General features: G+C 40.4%; 1 protein-coding gene across 26 annotated transcripts in view; it reads right to left on the reverse strand.

The window, feature by feature from the left end:
- LOC105463656 (ryanodine receptor 3) overlaps positions 1-27062 on the reverse strand; it is a 561838-nt gene that overhangs the window by 379573 nt on the left and 155203 nt on the right. For all 26 annotated transcript variants that reach the window (XR_011606198.1, XR_011606199.1, XM_071067152.1 and 23 more), the window contains exon 2: positions 16160-16279. Coding sequence is in view for 24 of the 26 variants with exons in the window: in XM_071067152.1 (XP_070923253.1) it covers positions 16160-16279 (120 nt within the window). In the remaining 2 variants the exon portion in view is untranslated. The remainder of the gene's footprint in view (positions 1-16159; positions 16280-27062) is intronic.

Raw genomic sequence — 27062 nt, forward strand, 5'->3', positions numbered from 1 at the left:
AGCCAGATCTCTTGAATCACTATCCAAAAAAGTAGTATGATTTGTGAATTATGAGCATGCACATAACTTCAAAATACAACACAAAAGGTCATAACCATGACTTAGGTTTTACCTCCTGGTTTTAAAATATCCATGAAGAATCAACATGATAGATGTAACATGACTTGGGGTTTTTTTTTCTTTCTTTCTTTTTTTTTTTTTTTTTTTTTTTGAGATGGAGTCTCACTGTGTTGCTCAGGCTGGGGTGCAGTGATGCAATCTTGGCTCACTGCAACCCCTACCTCCTGGGTTCAAGTGATTCTCCTGCCTCAGCCTCCCAAGTAGCTGGAACTACAGGCATGTGCTACCATGCTCCCCTAATTTTTTTTTAGTTTTAGTAGAGACGGGGTTTCACTGTGTTAGCCAGGATGGTCTCGATCTTCTGACCTCGTGATCTGCCTGCCTCGGCCTCCCAAGTGCTGGGATTATAGGCGTCAGCCACTGTGCCCGGCCATGACTTGGGTTCTTAAAAGTCAAGTTCTAACACAAACACAATATACCATTTTATTTCTTTTTCCATGTAAAAACAACACCTAGAAAAGAGATGTTCTAATGACAGAAAAAAAAAAAAAAGGCAAGGTTGTGATCTAATTATTAAGTTCAGGAGTCTGTGGAGGAAGAAAAAAATACTGCTAATCGAGACCAAAATAGCAGCTATTAGGTCTAAAGAGCAAAGTACTAAGCGTGGCAGAGGTGCCTCGTGTATGAATAATACCTGTTCATAATTCACCTGGGGCCACTGGCCTGCTGTGAGCAAGTAAATGACAAATGAACAGCAGACCTACGGTGCTACTTTACACACTGAATAAATTCTCTGTGAAGATTCCCACCACTGAGGTGCAGATTGCTTTTAAATAAGAATAGGGGTTTGGTATTGCCTCAAGCAGATAAGTTATCAAGACAGCATTAATAACTCAAGTAGGCAGGAGGACAATACAGATGAGGAGAGATCTCAGAGTTAAAAGGTGGATGTTTTTTTCTTTTTTACTATGGGTTCAACAGATGACAAATGCATTAATAAACTTAACACGTGTTGCACTTGACTTCTATGCTATTTCTTTAGGTATCTGTTTCCCTTCTCCATTCCTTGACTGTTAGAAATAGCAGAGCATGAGGAGCAATGTGGACGTAGAAATGGGAAGAGAACTTCCTGAAAGAAAACAGTTCAGCTGCCGATCAGGAAGAACTGGAATGTGGAGCCATGTTTTTCAGAATCTGAACATAGTTAGGATTGCATCCCAACCCTTCACCTTGAAGATGCATATGGACCAATACGAAATGAGCCTTTCTGCCCTGCCTGCATGTGACAGCAATAATCCCTGGCCCAACGGGAACAACAGCCTGATGTAGGCCAGTTTCTCAGTGCACAGTGCCCACCGTGGTCCCCCTAGAACCTCACCACAGGGCCAGCCCACCATATGTGCATAATACTGAACATTCTTAGTGAACTCTGTTCACCCAAAATGTTGGGCAGCAAGCCTTGAACTTGTAAACAGGCACTCTGGTAGCTAAGATAAAAAAGAATGTCTAGGTCAAACAGAATGACGATCCAGCCTCTATCTCCTACATGCCACTACATGCCCACCATGCTCCAGAAGACAGGAGGATTAAACCTATAAGTCTCATGCCCTTGTTTTGTTTCCTTTCGGCAACTGCCACTATCTAAATCCTCTGCTGTATCATTTTTCCTCTTCTGTATTTTCACTTTCTTAATTCCCTCACCCTCCATTCACCTGACTCAGCCTTTTGCCCATTGCAAACCTCCTGCTGGAATGTCTGCTCCGTGATCAATATGCTCCATCCTCCATCATCCACACCACACTGTTTTTTTTTTCTTTTGAGACGGAGTCTTGCTCTGTCACCCAGGCTGGAGTGCAGTGGCGTGATCTCAGCTCACTGCAACCTCTGCCTCCTGGGTTCAAGCAATTCTCATGGCTTGCCTTCCCGAGTAGCTGGGACTACAGACGCCCACCACCACACCTGGCTAATTTTTGTATTTTTAGTAGGGATGGGGTTTTGCCATTTTGGCCAGGGTGGTCTTGAACTCCTGGCCTCATGTGATCCATATGCCTCAGCCTCTCAAAAGTTATAGGATTACAGTCATGACCCATTGCACCCAGCCATCTGTCCCAAAGTTCTCCCTGAGCACCACTTCTCACTCCGAGCCTGAACAAATGAAACTCAGCTCCTCCCAAAGGACCCTGCTTCCCTTGGGGACTTCCCAATCACAGGATACTCATTCTCTCACCAAATAACTCAGGATCACAAGGTGGGGCCTATGTTCTTCTCCTGCTCAGCAGTGGTTTCAGATCATTATTCTTCCACAAACTGTTAACTCTAAGATTTACACACCTGGCAACATCACCCTCCACTCCCTTCCTCTTTGATGTTGGTGTACTTTGACCTATTATTCCTTTACTGAAATCTGTCTTCTCTTCATTTCTGCTCCTAGTGATTTGAACATTCATATTGATACGGTTTTGTATCCCCCAAAAAGATATGTGGAATTCCTAACCCCCTGTACCTGTGAATATGACCTTATCAGATATAATGAAGTTGAGATGGAGGCCTTCTTCCAAGATGATTGATGTCCTTTATATGAAGAACAAAATGCTATGCACAGGCAAAGACATGCACAGAGAAAAAAGCCACGTAAAGATGGAGACAGAGATTGGGGTTCTGCTTCCACAAACCAAAGAATGCCTAAAGCTACCAGAAAATGGAATGGGCAAGGAAGTATCCTGCCCTAGAGACTTTGGAAGGAGCATGGTCCTGATAACACCTTGATTTCCAATTCTAGCCTCCAGAACTGCAAGAGAATAATTTGTTGTTTTAAGCCATCTAGATTGCAGCAATTTGTTACAGTAGACCTACTAATGAATGAATATTCCATCTTACAACTCCTCAGTTATTTGGCTTTCTTTTTATCAACGATCTTCCACACTCCACGTCAGTCACACCCTCTGATAGTCATACATGTAGGGGTTGTTTCCATGAAATTCCTCTACTCTGAGACCTCTGATTGAGACAGGCCACTGTCTAACCATCTACTCATCTTCCAACTTGCTTGCTCACTCATTAAACTACTCTCTCTACTATTTATATCCCTTTATACATTTTCACTCTTATCTTTGGTTCTTTCCTCATTCAGCTTAAATTCCAAGATTCCATGGTCCAATCTCCTAAACTCTTTTGCCCCTTTGTTGTTTATCATACTTGCCTGGCAACACTTTGATCCTGGCTGAATTTAACTATCCACTTTCTTCATGCCTGTGCTGGGACTGCTGCAGAGAGTGACACCATCTAGAAAACAGGTAGCACTAAAAATTCATGGTCACCATCCTCAAGTGGTCTTCAACCCTATGCTCTCACACTATTTGGAAATGTCATTACTCTTCTCTAGGCAGCTCACTCCAAAACTTTCTGCACAAAAACCTACAGATCCAACCTCATCCTTGACATTTTCCTTCTTCTTCAATGGAATGTGAGTTCCTCATTTATTTGAAAGTCAGTTGCTTGTCTACGTTCTTAACACCAGGCCTTTCCACCATATCAGCAATTTTGCACACTAACCACCTCTCCCCTCTCCTGTATCTCCCCTCTCTTCTTTTCTACATATATTCTCCCCTCAGCATTTAAACATTGTTACAAAAATCCTTCCATTCTAAGACCCTGTCCTGCTATCATTCTCTTTCAGAGATGCCTCACTGGTTGTCTTTATTTTCTTAGTTTCTTCTTATCCCTCAAGTTCTCTAAATAGGCTTCTGTCCTCACCAAATGCCATTGAAAGAGCTCCCTCCAAAGTTTCCACTGGCCTCCATGTCACTATATCTAATGGACATGCCATCTTCTCCGAGTGGCATTCTACCCTATGACTATATTCCTTCTTGACACTCTTCTCTTGATTCCTGTGACTTCTATGACACGCATGCCTATTTCTTTTCTGATCTCTTGGGATGTTCCTTCTTATCGTTTCTCTTTCTCCATTCATTTTTAATTATTGGCATTTCCCAGACCCTCCTCTCTCTTTAATACACATTTTCTGTATTCACTCTCATAGTGTGATTTACTAACTCCTTTACTAAGGAGTTACTTAAGCCAGTAACTCCTGAACATTACTTCCATGCAATGTTTTGAACTCTTTTGAACTCTTAAGCCATATATACAGATGCCTACCAAAATTTTCTGTTGGATGTCTTACAGGCTTTTTGAATTCCACATGACTAAAGTTTAGTTAATAAATTCCATCACCTCCTCCTGTCTTCCTTTATCCCTCCCCAATATATGCCCCATTTCACTCAATGATATGCCAGCCAGTTACAGGCAGCTAAAACCTGTAACTCTAGCATCATACTTGACTCCTCCTACCTTGATCCCTTTGCCACCCCATGAATTCTGTTATCCATACCTGAATTCAATGTAATCCAAGCCTATTCACATGAGGAACCTATATAATGATTACAAGTCTACGTTTTCCTTCAGCAGTAAGTCCCTATACGTGTTCAGCTCCCATCCTTGCTACTTCAAAATCTGTGTCCTCATCACCTATCTTTTCTTTTGCATATGCCAAAGCCATCCACAATTTAATTCCCTCTCTAGTTGTGCCCATCTATTAGAGAAGGAATTAAATTGAGTGAAGCTTTGGCATAAGCAAAAGAAAGTTCTATCTTTTGCATATGCCTATCGTTCTGTCTTTTGGAACCTTCTCTCTCCTTTTCCAGGGCCCTTTTCCTCTCTCCATAGAAACATGCTTGTGTCTCTTATGAAAACTTTTTCTTTACAACTTTAAAACTTTTTTTTTTTTTTTGGAGACAGAGTCTCGCTGTGTCTCCCAGACTGGAGAGCAGTGGCACGATCTCGGCTCACTGCAAGCTCCGCCTCCCAGGTTCACGCCATTCTCCTGCCTCAGCCTCCCGAGTAGCTGGGACTACAGGCACCCACCACCACACCTGGCTAATTTTTTGTATTTTTAGTAGAGACAGGGTTTCACCATGTTAGCCAGGATGGTCTCAATCTCCTGACCTCGTGATCCACCCGCCTCAGCCTCCCAAAGTGCTGGGATTACAGGCACAAGCTACCACGCCTGGCAAAACTTTTTCTTTATAAAACTTCAATTCTGCTTCAACCACCAATTTTTTTTCTCGTCTTCATTTAAATACTCAACTTCTTTTAAAGAGCAATAAATACTCACTGATGAGGTTCTGGTTCAGGTAACAGTGGAACTACTTATTGCAAAATAATCCTCCTGCTAATAACAATTATACATTCTGGATAAATATTTAAATAAATAACTGTTTGAAACCACCAGGGAGCAATCTAGAACTGAAAGGAGTATTACTTTTTAAAGATGAGAATCCAATCAGGTGCTACACACATTTAATTAAATTTTCTTCTAAGGGAACTCTCCTGTTCATAGGATCCATGGGGAATAGATGTCAAGAAAAAGGCTTGAAGGAAGTAAGAGATCTGAGTCTGGGGCTACCAGAATGTCTGGAAATAGAAGAGGAGAAATGTTAGAAAGGAGGAAACCACCACAGATGAATAAAACCCAAGATCAGTATACAAATTCCCCTCAATTTCTTTGCCAACTCATAAGCTATATAAGACAGCGTTGCTAGAAAGCAACAGCTAAAATGCTTAGAATAAGCAAAAGTTTCAATAGCTACTTATTTCTGGAATGCAAAATTTGGTTTCCAAGTCTGGCTATTTACAGGGGTTTAGGAAATACTGCAGGCTTTTCATTAAAACTCCAAAAGGCTACATCTGGAGACCAGGAACAGTACACCTTAGAACTAAGGGCAAAACTAAAATGGAGCAAGCTGGCACCAGATGAAAGCGGCACACTAGTAATTTAACTGCCTGCTACAACAAAATACAATATTCCTCAGGGGGCAGATGACAGAAACCAGAATAACTATAAAATATCATCTACAATGTTCAGTATAAAATTTAAAAATACTACATATTAAAAGAAACAGGAAAATGTGACTTATAACCAAGAGCAAAATCAGTCATTAGAAGCAGACCTATAGACATTCAAGATGTTGAATTAGTAGTCAAGGATTTAAATAATGATTATAAATTTATTAATGAATTTACCAAAAAAAAGAAAATAGGAATAATGGGAGAAGAGAGAGATAATGGAAGGGGAGAAAGAATAATAGAGGAGGCCGGGCGCGGTGGCTCAAGCCTGTAATCCCAGCACTTTGGGAGGCCGAGACGGGCGGATCACGAGGTCAGGAGATCGAGACCATCCTGGCTAACACGGTGAAACCCCGTCTCTACTAAAAAATACAAAAAACTAGCCGGGCGAGGTGGCGGGCGCCTGTAGTCCCAGCTACTCGGGAGGCTGAGACAGGAGAATGGCGTAAACCCGGGAGGCGGAGCTTGCAGTGAGCCGAGATCGCGCCACTGCACTCCAGCCTGGGTGACAGAGCCAGACTCCGTCTCAAAAAAAAAAAAAAAAAAAAAAAAAAAAAAAAAAAAGAATAATAGAGGAGAGAGAAGAACCTTAGAAAATAAACAAAAACCTTAGAAATAAACTAGAATTTAAAAATAAAACCTGAAATAAATTCATTGGAGGAGGTTAATAGCATATGTACATTAAAAAATGGAATAAATATAAAATAGGTTAATGCAAAGTATTCAGGCAGATGCATAGATTAAAAAAATACTTGAAGAAAAATGGATAGAGTCATAGTGACCTGTGGAACGATATAAAACAATGTAACACAAAGTAGTTGGAGTCCCAGGAGAGAGTAAACATGGCAGATAAAATATTTTAAGAAATAATGTCCCTCAAATTCTATATTTAATGAAAACAACCAAGAGATCCATAAAGCTCAGCTCATCAAAATTCAGGCAAGATAAATTTAAAGAAAACTACCCTCAAACGCATCATTCAAATTGCTAGAAACCTGACTGGGCATGGTGGCTCACACCTGTAGTCCCAGCACTTTTGGAGACTGAGGTGGGAGGATCACCTACGGTCAGGAGTTCGAGACCAGCCTGGCCAACATGGTGAAACCCTGTCTACAAAAATACAAAATTTAGCCAGGCGTGGTGGCTTGAGCCTATAATCCCAGCTACTCAGGAGACTGAGACAGGAGAATTGCTTGAACCTGGGAGGTGGAGGTTGCAGGGAGCTGAGATTGCGCCATTGCACTCCAGCCTGGGTGACAAGAGTGAAACTCCATCTCAAACAACAACAACAGAAGAAACCAAATTGCTAGAAATCAAAGATAAAGAAAAAAATGTTAAAACTTTCCAGAAGAAAAGGTTTGTTACATACAGAAGAATGATGATAAAAATGAGAGCTAACTTTCCATCATAAACAATGGAGGCAAAAGGGCAATAAGATGCCATCTTCAAAGTGCTGCAAGAAGAAGAAAAAAAAACTAAATAATGATTTTATATCCAGAGATAAATCCTTCAAAAACAGGGACAAAATAAAGACATTCTCAGTGAAAAAAAAGCTTGGACAGTTTGTCTCCAGTAGACCTGAAGTATAAGAAACACTAAGGCATATCCTTAAGGCTGAAGGAAAATGCTACCAGATAGAAATCTGGATCTAGAGGAGAGAAAAAAAGAGCACTGAAAATGGCAAATACATTAATATTATAAAAGGCTATTCTTCCCTTTTATTAATTTCTTTAAAAGACTATTGACATTTTGAAACAAAAATAAAAATGTGTTACACATTTTATAACGGGTAGAAATAAAATCCCTGACAATAGCAGCACAAAAGATATAAGGAAATTTGTATAAATATGAATGCAAGGAAAACTGTGATAAGTTAACGATTTATATTTTAATTGCTAAAAGAAAAAGAAAAAAAAAAGTATTCAAGGCCAGGCCTGGTGGCTCACTCCTGTAATCCCAACACTTTGGGAGACTGAGGCAGGTGGATCACCTGAGGTCAGGAGTTTGAGACCAGCCTGGCCAACATGGCGGAACCCCATCTCTACTAAATATACAAAACATTAGCTGGGCCTGGTGGCAGGTGCCTGTAATCCCAGTTACTTGGGAGGCTGAGGCAGGAAAATTGCTTGAACCCAGGAGGCAGAGGTTGCAGTGAGCTGAGATTGCATCATTGCACTCCAGCCTGGATGACAGAGAAAGACTCTGTCTCAAAATAAATAAATAAATAAATAAATAAATAAATAAATAAATAAATGTATTCAAAAATAATACTAAGAGGTAGAGCTAAAAAGCCAACAGAGAAGATAAAATGACATAACTTTATTTTCTTTAAAGGCAAAAAAGTAGAAAAAGAACAAAATCCAGAGGAGACAAAAGAATAGCAAGAAGGTAGACTAAAACCCAAGTATCTAATCATTACAATAAATGTAAATGAATAAAACATTCCAATTAAACACCAGAGACTGTAAAATGGGGTAGGAAAACAGTACTTAACTATATGTTGTTTATAAGGGATACATTTTAAATGTAAAGATATAAATACATAAGGTAAAACAAACTAATGAAAAAGATGTACCATATAAACAGTAAGCATAAGAAAGCTTATGGCTATACTAGTATCAAAGTATATTGTAAGACCAAGGACAAATAGGACAATTTGTTAATGACAAAAGGATCAATTCATCAAGAAAAACAAAAATTCTGAATACACATGCACCTAATAACAGAGCTTTAAAATACATGAAACAAAAGTGACAGAACTAAACAGAGACAAATCCTCAATCATAGTTTTTAACACCTTTCTCTCAGTAATTAATAAAACAAGTAGATACATTTCAGTAAGGACACAGAAGATTTGAACGCCGCTATTGACCATCTTGACATCCATAAAACCTACATCCCACAACCACAGGACACACCATGTTTTCAAGACATCGGAAACATTCACCAACATAGACCATATGCTGCGCCATAAAATAAGTCTCCATAAACTGGAAAAGATTGGAGTGATACACAGAATGTTCTCTGAGCACATCAGAATTAAAATAAAAATTAGTAACAATTAAAATGGATATCTCACTAATTCATTGTTTAAAACATCCACTCACTGATTAACACTTTTTATCTAACTCCCTCTGACTCTCCTTAATATTTTACTTTTAAAGTCACAAATATCCTCCTGATCCTTACATCTAGGCTTTCAAAAACTGGATTAGTTAATTCAGTACATGGGCAACTTAACTAAGCCAATCAACATTTTCTGAGGACCTAATATGTGTATGACCCTGTGCTGATACTAAAAGCTACTGCTTAAATATAGCACTTCTGATGTGTTAGGAACTGCTGTAAAGCATATTACTATTCTGAACCTGTGTCATTGAATTTTCATAATAATCCTATGAGATGGGTATAGTTTGAAGGATGAAGAAACTGAGGCAGAGAGAGGTAAAGTCATTTGCCCATGGTCACACAGCTAAGTGTTGGAGCCAGAATTACCAGTCCAGGTAGTCAGACTCCAGGGTCAAGTTTATTAAGCACTGTGCTATACACAGCTATACAAAGTCCTTGATTTCAGTGCTCACAGACTGGTGGAAAGGCAGAAGAAAAGTCAGATAAACTATCATAAATTAATGCAGTAGATGTTTTGCACCCCTCCTCCCCAGTCTTACCGTGTCTGGGTACCTCTATCACAATATAGAGGCACATAGTAATCTGCCTTAGATCCCTTTAGAAACTTACTTTAAAGAAAATACATGATAGTCTCATTTATATTGTAAAATATTAGCTGTAAAAAAAATTTAACACTGCTTTATGACACACTCAGAGCATTTGCATTTTACTAGTTCCTGTTTGATTTAAGCAAAATATATATTTCTAACTTAGGAATGGCCAGACAGTCATAGGACAGATGTAGAAAAGTTGTGGGAGGGGTATGGAGATGTGCCCAGGCATTTCTGAAGTCTAATTACATGGAGTAATATGCCTTCTTTACCCTTATGCAAGTTGGATCCACGATACTCTTTATTTCTGAATATTACAGAAATTAGACAGTGATTCAGGTTTGGAATGAACAATCTTCATTAAGTCACTTAACTCAGTTTAAATTCTTATACCTTTCTTCTTTGTAAATGAAGGCAATGTTTGCTTTGTAGAGTCATAAAGAGTAAATGAAAGCAGTTGTCACCCACAGCACTACTTGGGACATAGCACATGATGTCTGATAAATGTTAAAAAAAAAAAAAAAAAAAGTCAAAATCTCAGCTTATACATCTCTTCAAATTACATGACAAGGGAGTTTTTAAAAAAACTAAGTTTTATAATAGCTTGGTCTTTCATAAGATCTCAGGTCCATAGAGAATACTATGTACTAACATACATCAGAAGTTCAAAGAAGGGTGTACAACCTTAGGATGAGCCTGTCTCTGCAAATCTTCACAGACTTAATTTTTTAGGAGGAAAGAGTAATCTCTTTCTCAGCTAAAGAATCTAAAAATAACAGAAAGTAAGTTATTTTTAGCCAAAGATGCAATCTTAATTTATGTCATCTACATAATGATGTTTGCACAACAGCTAATGTTTAATCCTGGGTCTTGAGAGCCTACATAACTCTCAGAAACAATAGTAGACTATTCCCCCTTCATTCTCCAAACAGGAGATGAAAACAGGAAAATGAAAATTTCCATTGGATTTCAAAATTGTATTTTTCAGTTTGAACAAGCCATGATCAGTAAGAACAGAAGTATTCCTCAAAAAAGAGGTGGGACTTCACTGTTAAATACCTAGAGCCCCAAGACTCTAGACATGCCACTGGCTTTTTAAAGGGCACTAAGGTAAATTGTTTTACTCCACCTATTTTAGTTTCTGCTTCCTTAAAATCAATGAAACAAACCTTGGTCTGTTGAAACTATTTTTTTTTTTTTTTTGAGACGGAGTCTCGCTCTGTTGCCCAGGCTGGAGTGCAGTGGGGCGATCTCGGCTCACTGCAAGCTCCGCCTCTCGGGTTCACGCCATTCTCCTGCCTCAGCCTCCCAAGTAGTTGGGACTACAGGTGCCCGCCACCAAGCCTGGCTAATTTTTTGTATTTTTTAGTAGAGACGGGGTTTCACCGTGTTAGCCAGGATGGTCTCGATTTCCTGACCTCGTGATCCGCCCGCCTCGGCCTCCCAAAGTGGTGGGATTACAGGCATGAGCCACCGTGCCTGTCCTGAAACTTATTTTAAACAAAAAATAGTTCCCATATTCCTCCCATTTCTTGATGATGATCTACTATTAAGAAAGGTGAAAGTTGGGATTTGGAAGGGTATTGGGGTTCTGGGTATATCTAACAAGGCCGTAGTAAAATAATTGTCATCATTGAAGATTACTGGGGGATAAGTGTTATGACATTTTTTTGTATCCTTTTGCATGAGAATTTGACCTTCAGTTAACTCTCCAGTTTTGTTCCCATGGTCACCTGCTACAACTTGTATGTAAATTATGTTACCAGGGTACATTGCTTGTGGTGAAAATGATCCCTGATTGATAGCTGCATGTGGATTGGGAAGACTATCAACACGTATTTTAGAAAGGCATATCCTTGGAGTGCAGTGACTCTTGTAGCTGGGGCTGGCTTTGTGGAGTCCTCAAAAGCTGTGCCCATGGAATTATCGCAGATATGTTGGCTCCAATGATCTATGAGGCTTTTAAGCCATGGTAACTCTCACACATACTTGATGTGGACCCTCTCATCTCTTTGCACCTGAGCTGTCATCTGGGGATTGGAAATCCAGAAGCCAGCTCCTAAATTGCTATAGGGGTTTCTGCCGAAATGCAGTGCTTGACACATCTCAGCTTGCAAGCCATGGTTCCCGTCCTATGTCCTTCTGAGAAGACTGATGCCAAGTGGTCTATGAGTGTCTTATGAGTATGGATGTAAAGTTGAACCAAAGACCCTCCCCACCCCCTCAAGTGGACACTGCAGATACAGAATAGATGAGATATAATATGAAGGACCAGAGGGATAGTATTAAATTCCTAGTGCCTAGGAACACATTTTCTACTGAATAAAAAGGAAAGGAAATAAACATTTGCTATGATAAAATGAACAAGAAATATTTCCTCTCTCTTTTTTTCTGGGTCTCTGGTTATAGCCCCTAGACTTTTTTTGTTTTGTTTTGTTTTGTTTTTAACAAAACAAGATACCTTTAAATTCCTAAACCTTTGCTTGTTTGAAAGGGAGCTAAATAATAGTGCTTCCATCAATTAATAGCAGTTTCAGGAGACCTTCAAGGAAGGGTGGACCATGGCATACAGGAATCAAAGTCCTGGGAGAGTTCCCTAGTGCTAAATAGTCTTCATGTCTACAGCAAGTGTTAATTATCTTAAACTCGTGCTCCTTACTCTTCTATCCTCTCACTCCGTTGCTTCCATATGATCTCCTTTTCTCAGGGTCAAACACTAAGAATAGTTTTTGAGCACTTTATCTCTTTTTTCTCTGAAGTCTTTCTTCTCCATAGAATTCATCTCAATTTTCTCTGAGTCTCGATCAGCTTAAAATACCCTTGACTAGAAATGCCCAAGGTCACCAGTAGGCTCTGTAGCCAGCTGAGAAGAACGGTGTTTGATGTCTATGCCTCATGCCCAGTGCCAAGCTCGGAAACATACCTCCTCACCTCACTGCATGACTTACATTAGGATCCAAGAACCTAAGAATGGTACAGCTCGTTGAGAAATTTGATGGTAGAGAATTAGGGCAACTATTTAGTAATAAGGGAGAAGACAGCCAGCAAAAAGAGAGGCTTGCATAGTTGCAAATGACTGCAGGAAAGAATGAAGCTCTCGGAACCTGGGTTCATCTAGCAGGCTGCTCCCAGGAATGGTGACAAGAAATTCTAAATATCTGCTCTGTCCTTACCATGAATTTGACCCTGTTTCTCTGTGAGAACCCTGATGGTGCACTTCCCTCATACTACATATAAAATAGGCACACTCATGCAAGGCTGGTGGTTATGTCAACTGTAAACAATTTGTATATCATTTTGGGAAAGCAGTTTAATAGTGTTCATGCTTCCGACACCATTAATTCTACTCCTGGATATTTACTCCCGAAAGCCAAAATAAACCAAAAAACCATATGCATATCATTTTTTGACCATTCATGAAGACCATATAGCAATATGGAACTGGCTGAAATATTAAAGAAAAAAACCCAAAACACAGAATGTCTGAATAACCAGTATAAGTCCAACTTTGAAAACAGACAGGTATACGTGGACAAAGGCTAGAATGAAAAACAAATGAAAATAGTTGCGACAAAGTGGTAAAAATATGGATGAGATATATCTCTTTTTAAAATTCTTCAGGCTTGTTTGAAATTTAGAATGATATATTAAAATAAGAACAATCACTTAGTTAAGTGGACGTTAGGAAAGACATTTCCTCATCCCCAATTCATCTATGAATGTATGACTTATCATTTCTATGGCCTGAGGGATACAAAGCATTCTCCGATTACAACACACAGTTGTTTCTAATCCAGCTTGGGTAAAACAACGATAAATCCAGAGCCATGTTTATAGAATCATCTAATTTGATAGTTAAATGAATTTGTAATTCCAAGACTTTCATTCTAAACTCAAGATTTAGTAAGCTCAGGAGCTGATCCGTAATCTTTCTTTTACACAAAATCAGACCTTGCAAGTCCAAAGGGATAACAACTTTATACTTAGCATTATTATCAACTCTAGCTATTAAGTATGCTGTATTAGTTCAGTACTATGTGCTATATATATGATTATTTCTCTTTATTTTCACAGTCCTTCTGAAAGATAATTAGTTTTCCTTAAAGAAGAAACTAAATCCTAGTTTAAATATCTTGTGCAATATGAAATCATAATAACCAATGGTTTTATCAAGCTTACAATGCACTAGGCAATTTACTAACCCATTTGATCCTGAGAGCAATCTTATAAGGTAGTTACTACTAAATTCCCATTAAGCAGATGAGGAAACTCAGCTCAGAAAAGTGAGGTATCTTGTCCAAGGTCCTGGTTTAGCCAGCAAGTGGTAGAGACACGATTCCAACTCTGACAGTCTGGCTCAGAGCCTGTGCCCTAAAGCGGGGTCCCCAAGCCCCGGGGCCACAGACCGAGTTTGTGGCCTGTTAGGAACCAGGCTGCACAGCAGGACGTGAGTAAGTATTACTGCCTGAGCTCCGCCTCGTGTCAGATCAGTGGCAGCATGAGATTCTCATAGGAGCATGAACCTTAATGTGAACTGTGCAAGCAAGAGTCCTAGGTTGCACGCTCCTTAGGAGAATCTAATGCCTGATGATCTGAGGTGGAACAGTTTCATCCTGAAACCATCTCCCACCATCCGTGGAAAAACTGTCTTCCATAAAACTGGATCCTGGTGCCAAAAAAGGATGGGAACTGCTGCCCTAGAGCACTGCCCTATACCCTACTTGATGGATGACTAGAAAAGGATACCACTTGTTTTCTAATTTAGGTCAATACACTTCCCATTGGATTGTCCTGCGTCTCATTTGGCAGATGAGAAAATTGCAAGCATGAGTGACTGACTTGACTTGTTCAGGGTCACATGAGTAGCTCATGGTTGAGAATTAACTTCTTGACTTCTAATCTAATGAACTTCCTGTTATCCCAGACTGCTGGGAATCAAAACAAACAAACAAACAAACAAACAAACAAACAAAAAACCTAGCTAAGAACAAAAGCAAATGAGAAAAGGCCTTAGGAAAATCAAGTCAAAGATCTTTAAAAAGATAAAAATCTTCCTTGTCTCTCTTCTATCCCATGTATTTTAATGGGACTCTGGCTCTCGCTCATCCTCATGGATGGATCAGTGACCTACATGGGGAAGGGAGAAGCAGTGATGTACAAAAGGGGCGTCTGGGGGACGTGGCCATCACCCTGGACATCTGGTGTTCCAGGTTTTAGCCAAACTCTCTGTGTATGTCTGTGTTGTATATGTTTATGTGGAAAATGGCATGCCAATAGGTGGGTCTTTTGGAAAAATGTTACCAATTTCTGATTTTTGTTTTTTTTAAAAAAAGGTTCTATGAGAAAACCTGAGCTTAGAAGGTGTGATGGTGGGTTTTACGTCAACTTGGCTAGGCCATAGTGCCATTATTCAGTCAAATGGCACTATAGGTTTTGATGTGAAGGCATTTTGTAGATATAATTAACATCTACAGTCAGTTAACTTTAAATAAAGGCTGTTAGCCTTGATAATTTCGGTATGCCTCATCCGATCAGATGAAGGCCTTCAGAACAACTGAGATGTCCTGGAAAAGAAGAAACTCTACGTTAAGACTACAACATTAACTCCTGCCTGAGTTTCCAGCCTACTGATGTTAACTACAGATTTCAGTCTCACTAGACCCTACAACTGCATGAACTAATTTCTTAAAAGAAATCTCTATACACTTATCTGCTTACCTACCTACCCACCCATGCACTCACCCATCCACCCATCTGCCCATCTGTCCACCATCCATCCATCCATCCAGTTGACTTTGTTTCTCTAGAGAACCCTGACGGATATAGAGGTTTTCCCAGGACTGAAAAGCACTGCAAGAATGCTGAGCACATAGATCCACTTGACACACAAATCCTGAAAAGCAGAAACAGCCTGAAAATGGAGACAGAAAAGTTCTGCTGAAGAGACACAGCATTATTGCCACCATGCAGGCAGAGACCAGTGCAAACATTACTCTCTGCCCTCGTGTCACAGTGGGCAGACAGTTACAACAATCTCAGCGCAGTCAGAAGTGAAAGGGGTGTGCTCACTGTGAAACATAGGTTCAGGCATCTGTGAGTCTCTGTAGCAGTAAAATGACAGCAGGGAGTAAAGAACATGCACTCAGATTTCTAGGAATTAACAGCAACAGAAAGGCATTCTGGGAGTGTTAAGAGGACCTCCTCGGTCAGCGCTGACAGTAAGCTCAAAGCCTCCCCAGGGTCCTGGACAACACTGACAGGCAAAGCACTTCTAATTCTTCATAGTGCTCTGGGTTCCTACGTCAACAATTCCTAGGCTTGCAGAGAGTTATGGTTTAAACCAGATCTGCTTCCTGTTTTAAAAATCAATGTGTCCTTTCAAATGTCGTCCTCATCACCATCTCCCAGTTTTATCTCCCCTAAATGACTATGTCAGACACCAAGTTGGAGGAAGGTGCAGGGTGGACAACCAATCTCACCTTGGCTTCTGAAGTGGGTTCCAAGAAGCACAGGCGATTCCCAAGTCCCTCGGCTGCCAGGCAGAACTTCCTCTGCTCCTTGTGAATGGTGGCGATGCACTGGAGTACCACCTCATCCTCCTGCCACGAGAAGAGAGACCCAAACATGAGTATGGGAAACTGCTGAGCCAGGCCCTGAGTCACCTTCCTGTACCTGAGTCAGGTAAGCCACCAACCCCTGACAGCCACGTGCTTTTGGTTTTTATTTTTAAACCTGATTATGGAAGGAGATTTTTTATTCACAGGACATCACTGAGCATCTACCATGAGTCAGAACTCTCCTTAATCCTGGGGTGAGGTCAGTGGGGGCAAGTGCACATACAGCGCAGGCCTCACTTCTAAGAGCTGTGCAAAGCATATGGTCTAGGTGAGCTGATGATTTCAACACTTTGGCAAATATGAAAGCAAATTTATATAATCTCTCCAAATACAGAATAAAACAGTAAGATACGATTGAGGGGAACAGAGAATGCAGACGAGATCGCGCAAGGTGGGACAAGTGGAGGAAAAGTGTTGGGGTTTCAGGTTGTGGAAGAGGTAAAGTATGTTCTGTTGGAGGAAGAGAGAGTATGTGGTGGGCCACATATGTGCCAGAGATGGTAAAGAAAGATGTGGAGAGTGAAGGAGGTAGGTTTTAGACTCACAGAAAAGGACGATTAAAGCAGCCTTGGAGATCAGGTAGAAGGAGAAAGAATTGAAGGTCGATTAGAAGAACTGCTCTGAATTCCCAAAGAGTAGACCTCTCTCCTAAATATCAATCTCAAAAGCAGCCCTCCTAAAATTTCAGAGGCCCTGGAAAAGAGGCAGCCCTCCATCTATACTGATACGTTCACTTCTTGCACAATCCTCCCTGAGATGGAGAGGAAAACAGTTTCCTTACCAATTCTTCCATTCCTGCCCCTCCTATCTGTCAGGCCATGCTCCCTAGTCACCACCACATGGCTTTGGATTTCAAGCAGCAAATCGATTTCCAAGTGTGGTTAAGTTACGGAAGTGACCTGGGGGAGCCAGCTGGAGCCTCCCTCCTTCTGAGCATCTGGCTATCCATTGCCCCATCTCACCTCCATGTTCCTCAGTCTCAGAGACTGTCTTGCTGGAAAGTGTCACCAGAGTGTTGGAAAGGCAGATTAAGTAGAAGTCATTCTTCTTAAACTGTGTCTAGCATGTACCTATGAAATGAAAAAATACAATGGTCCTACCTGGTAAGAGTGTGAAGCAATCCACTATTAACAGACCCCTACAAAGATGTCTGCTTGTGCCCAGAGATAGGTGAGGAGCTACAAGGGAATGTGAGGAGCCACAAACTGTAGATGTATGGAAAGAAGACTGGGAAAATATAGCTCCACAGTTTTACTAGCACTGAAATGTCACTGTTCATTATCTAAGTGAGTCAGAAACAAATCCGGGAATCTTTGCTTATAGTAAAATCAGAACTCATGGTCTTCATTTTCTTTGAGACTGAAGAAAACTCCAGAATATCACTGCTTTAAAAGTGGGGGTTTAGTGAAATCTCTGAAGAGAATGAAATTTTTCCCCAGGTGGAGCGTGCCCCTAGATCCCACATCAACCAGGGCGTTAGGATCCTCCTAATGGCATTGGCGGGTGGGACGAGGGTGGGTGGTGAGGTGCTCTTAGTTGCCAAGATGACGGAGACGTGCTGCTTGTGTTGGAAAGCAGAGGCCATGGGAGTTAAGTCATCAGCAATGCAAGAGGCAGTACTCAAAACTTAACTTTCACACCTAAACCAAGAATATCCCCTATTGAGAAATAGTTATATATCTCCCCCACCCACAGTTAATCAGTAAAAAGAAAGAAACAAAACTTAAAACCCCCCAAAAAACTACAGCAACAACAAAACTCAGGCATTTAGAAATCATAGAAGTGTAATTATGGATTTTTTTTTTTTTTTTTACAAAGGCATGAAAGTTGACAGTTTTCCCGTCAATGTGTGCCTCTGAGGTACTCTTTTCAAGATCTCAATTCCCTTTCCCTTTCTATCTCCCAGGTGCCCGAACCACCAAGGCTTTGACCTTGCACTAGCTGACTTGGGGTCTCCCTATTTGTCTTCTGAAATTTCCCGTCCCATAAGTCACATCCCAAGCTGCCAAGAAACTAATGCAATAACCTGCCCTGATTTAATTAATAGCCATTTGTAGAAGAGCAGCCCTGCACCCATGTGTTCCTAGGTTGGGGTTCTGGTGACACACAGATGGGTGTGGGACTCTGGGCCAAACTGATACTTCTCCAAAGGATTTCTACTCTTTCCCACATTCTGTCTGGAACCTTCTGCTCAACCATGCTGACCTGGCTGCAGACACCACCTGGAGTGGCAGCCTGCAGCACCTGCCTTTGCTCCATATAGCAGCAATTATTTCCATAAACCTTCAATAGACAGACATCTGGAGCCTTTGAGTGCCTGACACTGAAATCTTTGCACTGAATTCCGTTTGGGATTATGAGATGAGTTAATTCAACCCATCTGATGACTCCTCTTGCTCCTGAGTGAAATACAGAACACAAGCTCTCCAATTAGAACCCAAGCCTTTCTTCATCCCTGTACTGGTTTGCACTTTCTCCCCTAGAATTATCCTCCCTCTTTTTTTTCTCACTTTGCTTTAAATCAGATCTGGGCATTGCTGAAGGATGTCATTTCCAAGGAAGCCCCCTTACCCGAAGGCTGCAAATTCTTCCACATTTTCTATCTCCTTTCCCCAGAAGCCTGCCTTCTTCTCACATGTCCCGATGCCAAATTTGGACCTTACTATTCTTCCCATGTACAAAAACTCTTCAGTTTTGAAGTATGTGATAACCACTTTCCACAACATTTCCAATCATTTATCTGACAATCAGAAACTCGGAAAAATTTTGTGTTAATTCAATATACATTTATTTGTTATGTATTCATCTTGCAATGACAGGTGGGATACTATGAGACACACAGGTCTTATAAGACAAGACTCATTAATACTGTAATAACAGAATTGTGGGCTGGAAGGCCATCCCGAGTAACTTTAGGGTTTATGCAGACATCTATTCAAAGTGAACACCTGGACCTAAAGATTTCTACTGTTTTAGTAACACACTATGATGAACTTTCCATGTCATAACCTAGAATAATCCCACTTCTAAAATCCAAAACTGGACTATCCAATGTTACAGACCCATTTTCTCTCTTGCTTTCACATTCCTTACTTTTTACTAGATTTGCTCTACTTTATCAAGGCTTCCAGTTCCTAGAAAGGCTCTCATCTCCATTATTTCCTCTTTCTCAAGAACTGTTGATTTTTTTTTTTTTTTGATAGAGAAAATAACACAACTCTGGGGTTTTGTGCCGCTATAAATTTATGATTTCCTGGTAACTTCTTTTCAGCTTGTTTCAACTTCATCTCACTGGAACAAGACCACAAAATGTTCCCTTTTTGTAGGCCTCACAGCAGATTCAACTCTGTCAATATAAAATAACCATACCTCCCATCTTTAAGAGAAAGAGAAACAAAATAAAGAGAAGAAAGTACTAAGTGAGAGGGTGCAATAATAAGTAATAGTGGTGGGGACTGGGGGGACACTAAGGCCTTTCAAACCCAGCCTCTGTCTTAAAGAATATGATTTTCTAGTTGCCGGGAAATAATATCTTTAAGATCACATAAAGACTTCCTGCTTTATACCAAATAAGCCAAAATGTCTCTCCCTGGATTTAAGGTGCCCCACAGTTGAATTCTACCTGATACCCCTAGCTTTGTCTCTCCTTCATTCCTATTGTCTTACTGTCTCCCAAATAAGTCATGCCCAGGCTCCCTAAAATGCTCCTTCTTGAAACCCCTCCATTCCCGTATTCATCTCTGTATTCTTCTAGTGCTCCCAACTTTCTGATGGATCCTTCCCATCTCTATTTTCTTCTGCCATCCCTGAATAAAAGGGACTGCTCAATGATTGGTCTTTGTCATTTTCCCTTGGCAATCTCATTCATTCTTCAGGCTTCCTGCTTTACTTCCGAGGAGCTGTTACTCAGTCTGTACCTCCAACCTGGTGGCACTCTAGGGTTCCAAACCTCCGTCTGTTTTTACCTGCGGACTTACCAACACTTCAAACCAACATCTCCCAGTACACTAAAAGGCTTCTTTTTCAGTCTACCTATCCTTTTATATTCCCCAAGTTTCTTAAGAGCACATCCAACCTCTGGGCAACCTCAGCTTACACATCATTATCTCATATCTCTGGGTCCTCCCCTTTTCCTGTATCACAGCAAATGGGCCAGTAGAAGGAGAGACTGGAGGTCTTGAGACTAAGACAAGGCTATTATTTGACCCAAAGCATTCTTCCCTAGTCTGCTACCAGAGGCATAGCTCTGACCTTATTTTCCCACTGAAAATCCTCAATGGCGCTCTCTCTACTGTTCACAAAACAAAAACTTCTTGAACTAGTATCTGAGGCTTCCACGTTTCCAAACTATTGTCCTAACTTCTTCCCTGTAGCCTTGGGTTTCCCTATTTCCATGCCTTTGATCATGAAATCTCTAATATTAAAGCTGCCCTAATTTGCCCTAGTTTTCCATGTTCCTATATTACCTATCCTTCTCAGCTTAGCTTAAATGCCACATTCTTTTATGAAGCCCAAGTTATCCCTCTGGTCTGTGAATTTCCAGAGCAATATCACCATACTTTGTGCAGTATTACTTACGAGCATGTCTTCTCCCCCACGATATGTTTTTAAACAGGCAACATTTACTGATCCCTATGTGACAGGCACCATGCTTTATGCACAAGAACCCATTTAAGCTTCACATCAACACTACGTAAGCACTATTGCTGTCTCCATTTTACAAATGAGGAAGCCTGTATACAGCAGTTACGTAACTTGCCTCAGGTCTCACGGTGGCAGGGGGCAAAGCCTGGTATCTAATCCAGGCAGTCTATATTGATGCACTTGCTACCACTACTTCCAGCTGACTTTGTACCCCTCAAAGGCAGGACCACATCTGATTCACATTTCTGCCTATCATGATACTCACCATGGTGGTATCTGATGCATATTATGTACCCAATTATAACTTACAGAATGGGTATGTTTTTACCTTGTAACCCTATTTAATTATAAACTCTATTAGAGCAGAAAACTCCTGCTTTCTCATCCAAGCTGGAAACATAATGTGTCTTGTAAAATTGTGTTAATTAATTGGGATATGGACTCAGATTACAAGAAATTTCCCTACTTTCACCATATAACAGGGTCATTTTCATCGATGAGTCAGAACTGAATAATTGAATAAAAAGGGAACAGATGCTGGCATTTAAAATAAAACAATGAAGCTTTGGACTCCATAGCTTCTATTTCTTAATTATTATTATTGATAATGATATCAACTATTTCATTCTGGACTTCTATGCCAAACACTATGCTGACATTTCCTCCCAGATTAAATTAAGCTTCACAACAACACAACCACTTTAAGAATGAGAAAACCAAAATTCAGAGGGGTTAGGTAAATTTAATAACAGTGAATGTTTAATGACCAGTCACTATGTGCTACCATGTTATCGTATCTCAGTTTAATCCTTGCAATCATCCTGTAAGGTAGGTGCTAATATGCTCTCTATTTGATACAGTGGTTGAGGCACAGAAAGGTTAAGTCACTTGCCCGGTGCCACACAGCTTGTAAGTGACAGATCTAGACCTTAAGCCCTGGACTGTCTGAATCAGGAGTCGGTTCTCTTTACCATGGTGCCAAACTGGCTCTCTTACTCTTAAGAGACTGACCTTAGCAATAGGTATGAATTCATGTCTGTCTGATTCTAAAGCCCACGGTGATGGCGTTGACAAAAATAGATGCTCCCAGCCCTGTCACATGATCAAACCACATTGAAACATAACCACATCACAGAGCACAAGGCCAAAGAGAGCAGCCAGAGTGCTAAAATAAATAAATAAATAAATAAATAAATAAATAAATAAAACAAGATTTCTCTATTCCCCATGATTGCAACACTGGAAGGGGCAAGCAGCAGCCCAAAACTCGCTGCAAAGGCAGAAAAATGATGAAAATCCAAGGTATATCATATGTCAGCCTCCCTCCACGCCATGTGGTTCACACACGCCAGCTATTCCTGTCATAGATTCAGCTTGTGGTGGTGTTGAGTGATTGTCCCTGAACAAGGATATACAGCCTTCGGCTCTCTTCACTTAGATTTCACATTGTCACAGGTCATCTCTGACAAAGTCAAGTTCTTTCAATCGTCCTCTGGCCAAAGAACTTTGAACTTGAAAATGGATGAAGCTTGCCTATTTTATCCTTACAGCTTTCTTTCTTATACCTTGGCTCGCAGTCTGAGGGCCAGAACAATAGAGAGCCATCTCTGCTGGCTCTGAGCTGATGGCTGGGGTTCCTTGGCTCTCCCGCTTCTCTATGGGTCACTTGGGAAGAACTCTCTGGAACAAAACAAAATGGCTGACAGCCCTATTTAAGGTAGATCACGAGGCAGCTGATGACAGCCCTATAGTTAGATCTGCAAATCACCGGCACTGAGCAGCTCGTGACCAGGAGCATGTGGGACAGAGTGTCATCCAGCAGATTTCATGTTCAAGTGCAGACATTACTGCAAAGGAAAATCCATCACCATGTATTGCTTTAAAAGGGAAGATGTTTCCTACCTACTGATCTTAAACATCAGGCACTATTTTAGGGAACAGATAAAGTTAAGCTACTTTCTAAATACATGAAAGATATGGGTGTGTGCTTATTCTAAGACTTTACCCAAAAGCCTTTCTTAAATGAAAAATAAATGGGCTTTTTGGAATCACAAGACCACACACAGATTATTTCACAAGAATTAATGACAAGGTCACTTACTTGTATGATCTAAATAGCAATCATTTGTTGTATTAACTTTTCACAACTTTTCCCATTACCAAGAAGGCAGAGGTTGGAGCTTGACCATAAAATCTACTCAACCTCCCACGGCTTATATATGCTTATATATGCATATATATATACATGTATATACACACACACACACACACACACATATATATCTCCAAAGAAAATGTGATTAGTATATCAAACAGATATCTAACTCCCATGTTCACTGCAGCATATTCACAATAGCCAAGATACAAAAACAACCTAAATGCCCACAGACAGATGAACGGATAAACAAAATGTGGCACACACACACAATGAAATATTATTCAGCCTTAAAAAGAAGGGCATCCTGTCATTTGCAATAACACAGATGTTATTGGATCCTGGATGGCATTATGCTAGCTGAAATCAGCTATGCGCAGAAAGACAAATACTGCATGATCTCACTTTTTGTGGGATCTAAAATAGTCAAATTCATAGACGCAGAGTAGAATGGTGGTTGTCAGAGACAGGGGGGATGGGGACAGTGGGAAGATGCTGGTCAAAGGATAAAAAGTTTCAGTTAGACAAGGTAAGTAAATTCTGGAGCTCTAATGTACAGCATGGTGACTCTAGTTGATAATACTGTATCTTATAATTGAGATTTGCTAAGAGGATAGAGCTTAAGTGTTATCAAACACACACAAAGGTAAGTATGTGAGGTGATGGAAATATTCATTAGCTTGATTGTAGGTGATCACCGCACAATGTACATCAAAACATCAAGTTGATGCCTTAAATAAAAATATATAAATTAAATATATTATTTATATAGGAAATACATTATATACATTATATATTAAATTCGTATTGTCTATATTTATATATATTATACATACATATAAATGTGTGTATATATACATATATACGTATCCACCTCCCTACAATCTCTCTTCTGTAACTCTTTTGCTTGCTTGGTTTTAACTATACTGGCCCTCTCCTTAGAGCTCAAGTTTTTGAAGCATTATCCTCCCTCAAAACCTTGTACTTGCTGTTCCCTTCATGCAGAATGTTCTTCCCCCACATACCGGCAGGGCTCCCTCCCTCACTTCCTTTAGGTGTCTGCTCAAATGTCACCTTGTCAGAAAGGCCTTCCCTGATCACCCCATATAAAATTATAACTCCATTTTTATGTTGCACTTTCAATCTTGCTTAATATTCTTTTCCAACTAGTGTTTACCTCCTAAGAATATAGATTTATATCTAATCTCTCTCCTCCTCATTAGAATGTAACCTTCATGCACATGATTGTGCTCACCTTGGTACACTCAATGCCTGAAACAGTGCCTGGCATATGGTAGGCACTTAGGTAGTCGCTGAATGAAAGATTAGTCATTTTAGTTCTCATCAAGTAGTGTCCCCACAAAAACCTAGGAATTCATTACATTCTTTTATTTATTTTTTTTTTTGCTGAAAGTGTCCAGTCTTTGGTCTCAGCTGGAATCGTTTGCTTACGGGGACTGACAAAAGAGGCACCCACAGCTTATAGGATCCTTTGGGCACCGGCAACAGGGAGGAATGTTGTATTTCCCTTTCACAACTTTTCCCGTTACCAAGAAGGCAGAGATTGGAGCTTGACCATAAAATCCACTCAGCCTCCCACGGCTTGATCTCTTATAAAACTTGCAAGGGAGAGCGAAGGAGAAAGCCTTTCCCGGAGTTGATGAGGGAGATGTAGCAACATACAGGCATTAGGGTTTACATATGCAATTAATTCTCTCTCAGGCAGAACATGCTGCTATGTAACATGGAAGAATGCAGTGACCTATTACCTATGACATTTTCTACAGAAATAATCATTTGTTTTAAGTTTTCTATTCTCATAGGAAGGCAATATAACGATCTAGTTGCTACCCAGGGAATTTCATGCCCCACAGAAGGATTTTCTATAAAACGAACTCTGATATTCTAGATACATCTCTCCCACCCAATCAGAACACAGCAGGTGAGTGACCACACCCAAATGTATGCACACACTCCTTTGGTTTCATTCTTCTTTAGATACAACAGCCATGGAGAAGAATGAATGGGAAAAATCTAAAATACTATAGCAAATCGTCATTTTCACTCTCTAACCTCAGAGGTGGCAAGGGTCAGTAATATAGTTACGGCAGGAAAATTTTGGTCTCTGGTTCTAACATTACTCTGAATCTTTTTTTGGGGGAGGTGGGGAGACAGGGTCTCACTCTTTCACCCAGGCTGGAATGCAGTGGTGTGATCACAGTTCACTGAAGCCTCAACCTCTGGGGCTCAAGCAATCCCCCCACCTCAGCCTCCTGAGTAGCTCAGACTACATGCAAGTGCCTGGTTAATTTTTTTTTAATAGAGATGCGGTTTTGCCATGTTGCCCAAACTGGTCTCATACTCCTGGGCTCAAGCTTCCCAAAGTGCTAGGATTACAGGCATGAGCCACCATGCCTCAAAACCTCATTTGAAAAAGGACATATGGCCAGGACACTTTAACTTTCCACATTCCTATCATAAATGTTGATGAGTTCGTGGCTGTGTCTCCATCATATGATGCACTCTAAGCACTGTGGCCCCAGAGAGATAGAAGAGCATCTAAGTCTGAGGCTACCATGGCAGTAGCAGTGAGACCCTGACAAATTGTGACAAATTGTGCAGGGGTATCTGTGTTTGTATGTTATCAAATCTATGGTATCTGCATTTGTATGTCATTAGATATATCCTTTATTTTTAATTCAACTTATTTTCCTGTTTATCGTTGGTTCTGGAATCCTCGGCTACGGAGTTAAGACATAATGCCTTCCCTGAGCCATACAATTGACTGACGACAACCCATCTACTTTTAGCAAGATCTTCTAACAATACTTATCCTCAGGGGAGAGGGCCACAGCACATCCACTTTTGTTTTTGGGAAATAACTAACTTATTGAGATTCTTTCTACTTGTAGTGCCTCATACAGGATGCCTTCCAGAATTTCCCCCTTTGATTTTTACTTTGTAGAAAAAGTAAACAAAACTAAAACACTCGGCATGTAGGATACTCTTTGAATATCCTGTAGGTCCATACTTACTGCAATTTACTGACAGATGTTATAAAATCTGAAAACAAGAACAAAGCATCCAGCAATTTCCATATAAAATCTAATAACCAGGGAACACTACTTTTTCAAAAAACATGCTCTATAAAGTTAGTAGATGTTAATGAAATTTATGGGCTGACTTTTAGAACGTTAAATCTTTGAAAACAAGTCACTGACAGGCAAAATAAGTGTTTTCATAATTTAATCATACATATAAAGCCCTCTGAACTGTCCTGTCCAGGGCTAGTTTCTTAAACTGACTAAAAACCATAAAACTTCCATTTTTTTTCCAGCTCCATTCAGAACTAAATCATGCATTCATTCAAGAAATATTTGTTTTATGGTATTGGATATGGTGGTGAACAAGGCAGACATGGCATCCACCTTCATGGAGGTCACATTCCAGGTGGATAAAGAGCCCAGCTTTTACATTAGCTCAGACACAGGCTTGGGGTTGCACTGGTTTGCAGAGATGACGACATAATTCAGGACCAGAAGAATCTGAGTAAGACAGCAGGAAGAACACAGGGATGTCTGGGCTACTTCCTTCTCTTCCCTGACAACTTTTCTGCCCTAGGTTGGGCTGCTGGAAGTAAATGTTTCCATTGGAAAACTTATCCCTTTATGTTACAACTTTTATATTTCTTATTTAATTCCCCTCACCAGAACGTTTAGGCTTAGAAGGCAAGGATCATATCCTGACCATCTCCATCTGTTTATCTTGTATGCCTAATACCAACCATAGGGAACACATGTTAAAAGTACTCATTGAATTAAAATAATGGTTAGGAGAAGTAATAGATTAGGATTCTGGGTCAGGCCAGGCGCGGTGGTTCATGCCTGTAATCCCAGCACTTTGGGAGGCCAAGGCGGGTGGATCACGAGGTCAGGAGATCGAGACCATCCTGGCTAACACGGTGAA

This window comes from Macaca nemestrina, chromosome 7, assembly GCF_043159975.1.
Source record: "Macaca nemestrina isolate mMacNem1 chromosome 7, mMacNem.hap1, whole genome shotgun sequence".
Classification (NCBI taxonomy): Eukaryota; Metazoa; Chordata; class Mammalia; order Primates; family Cercopithecidae; genus Macaca; species Macaca nemestrina.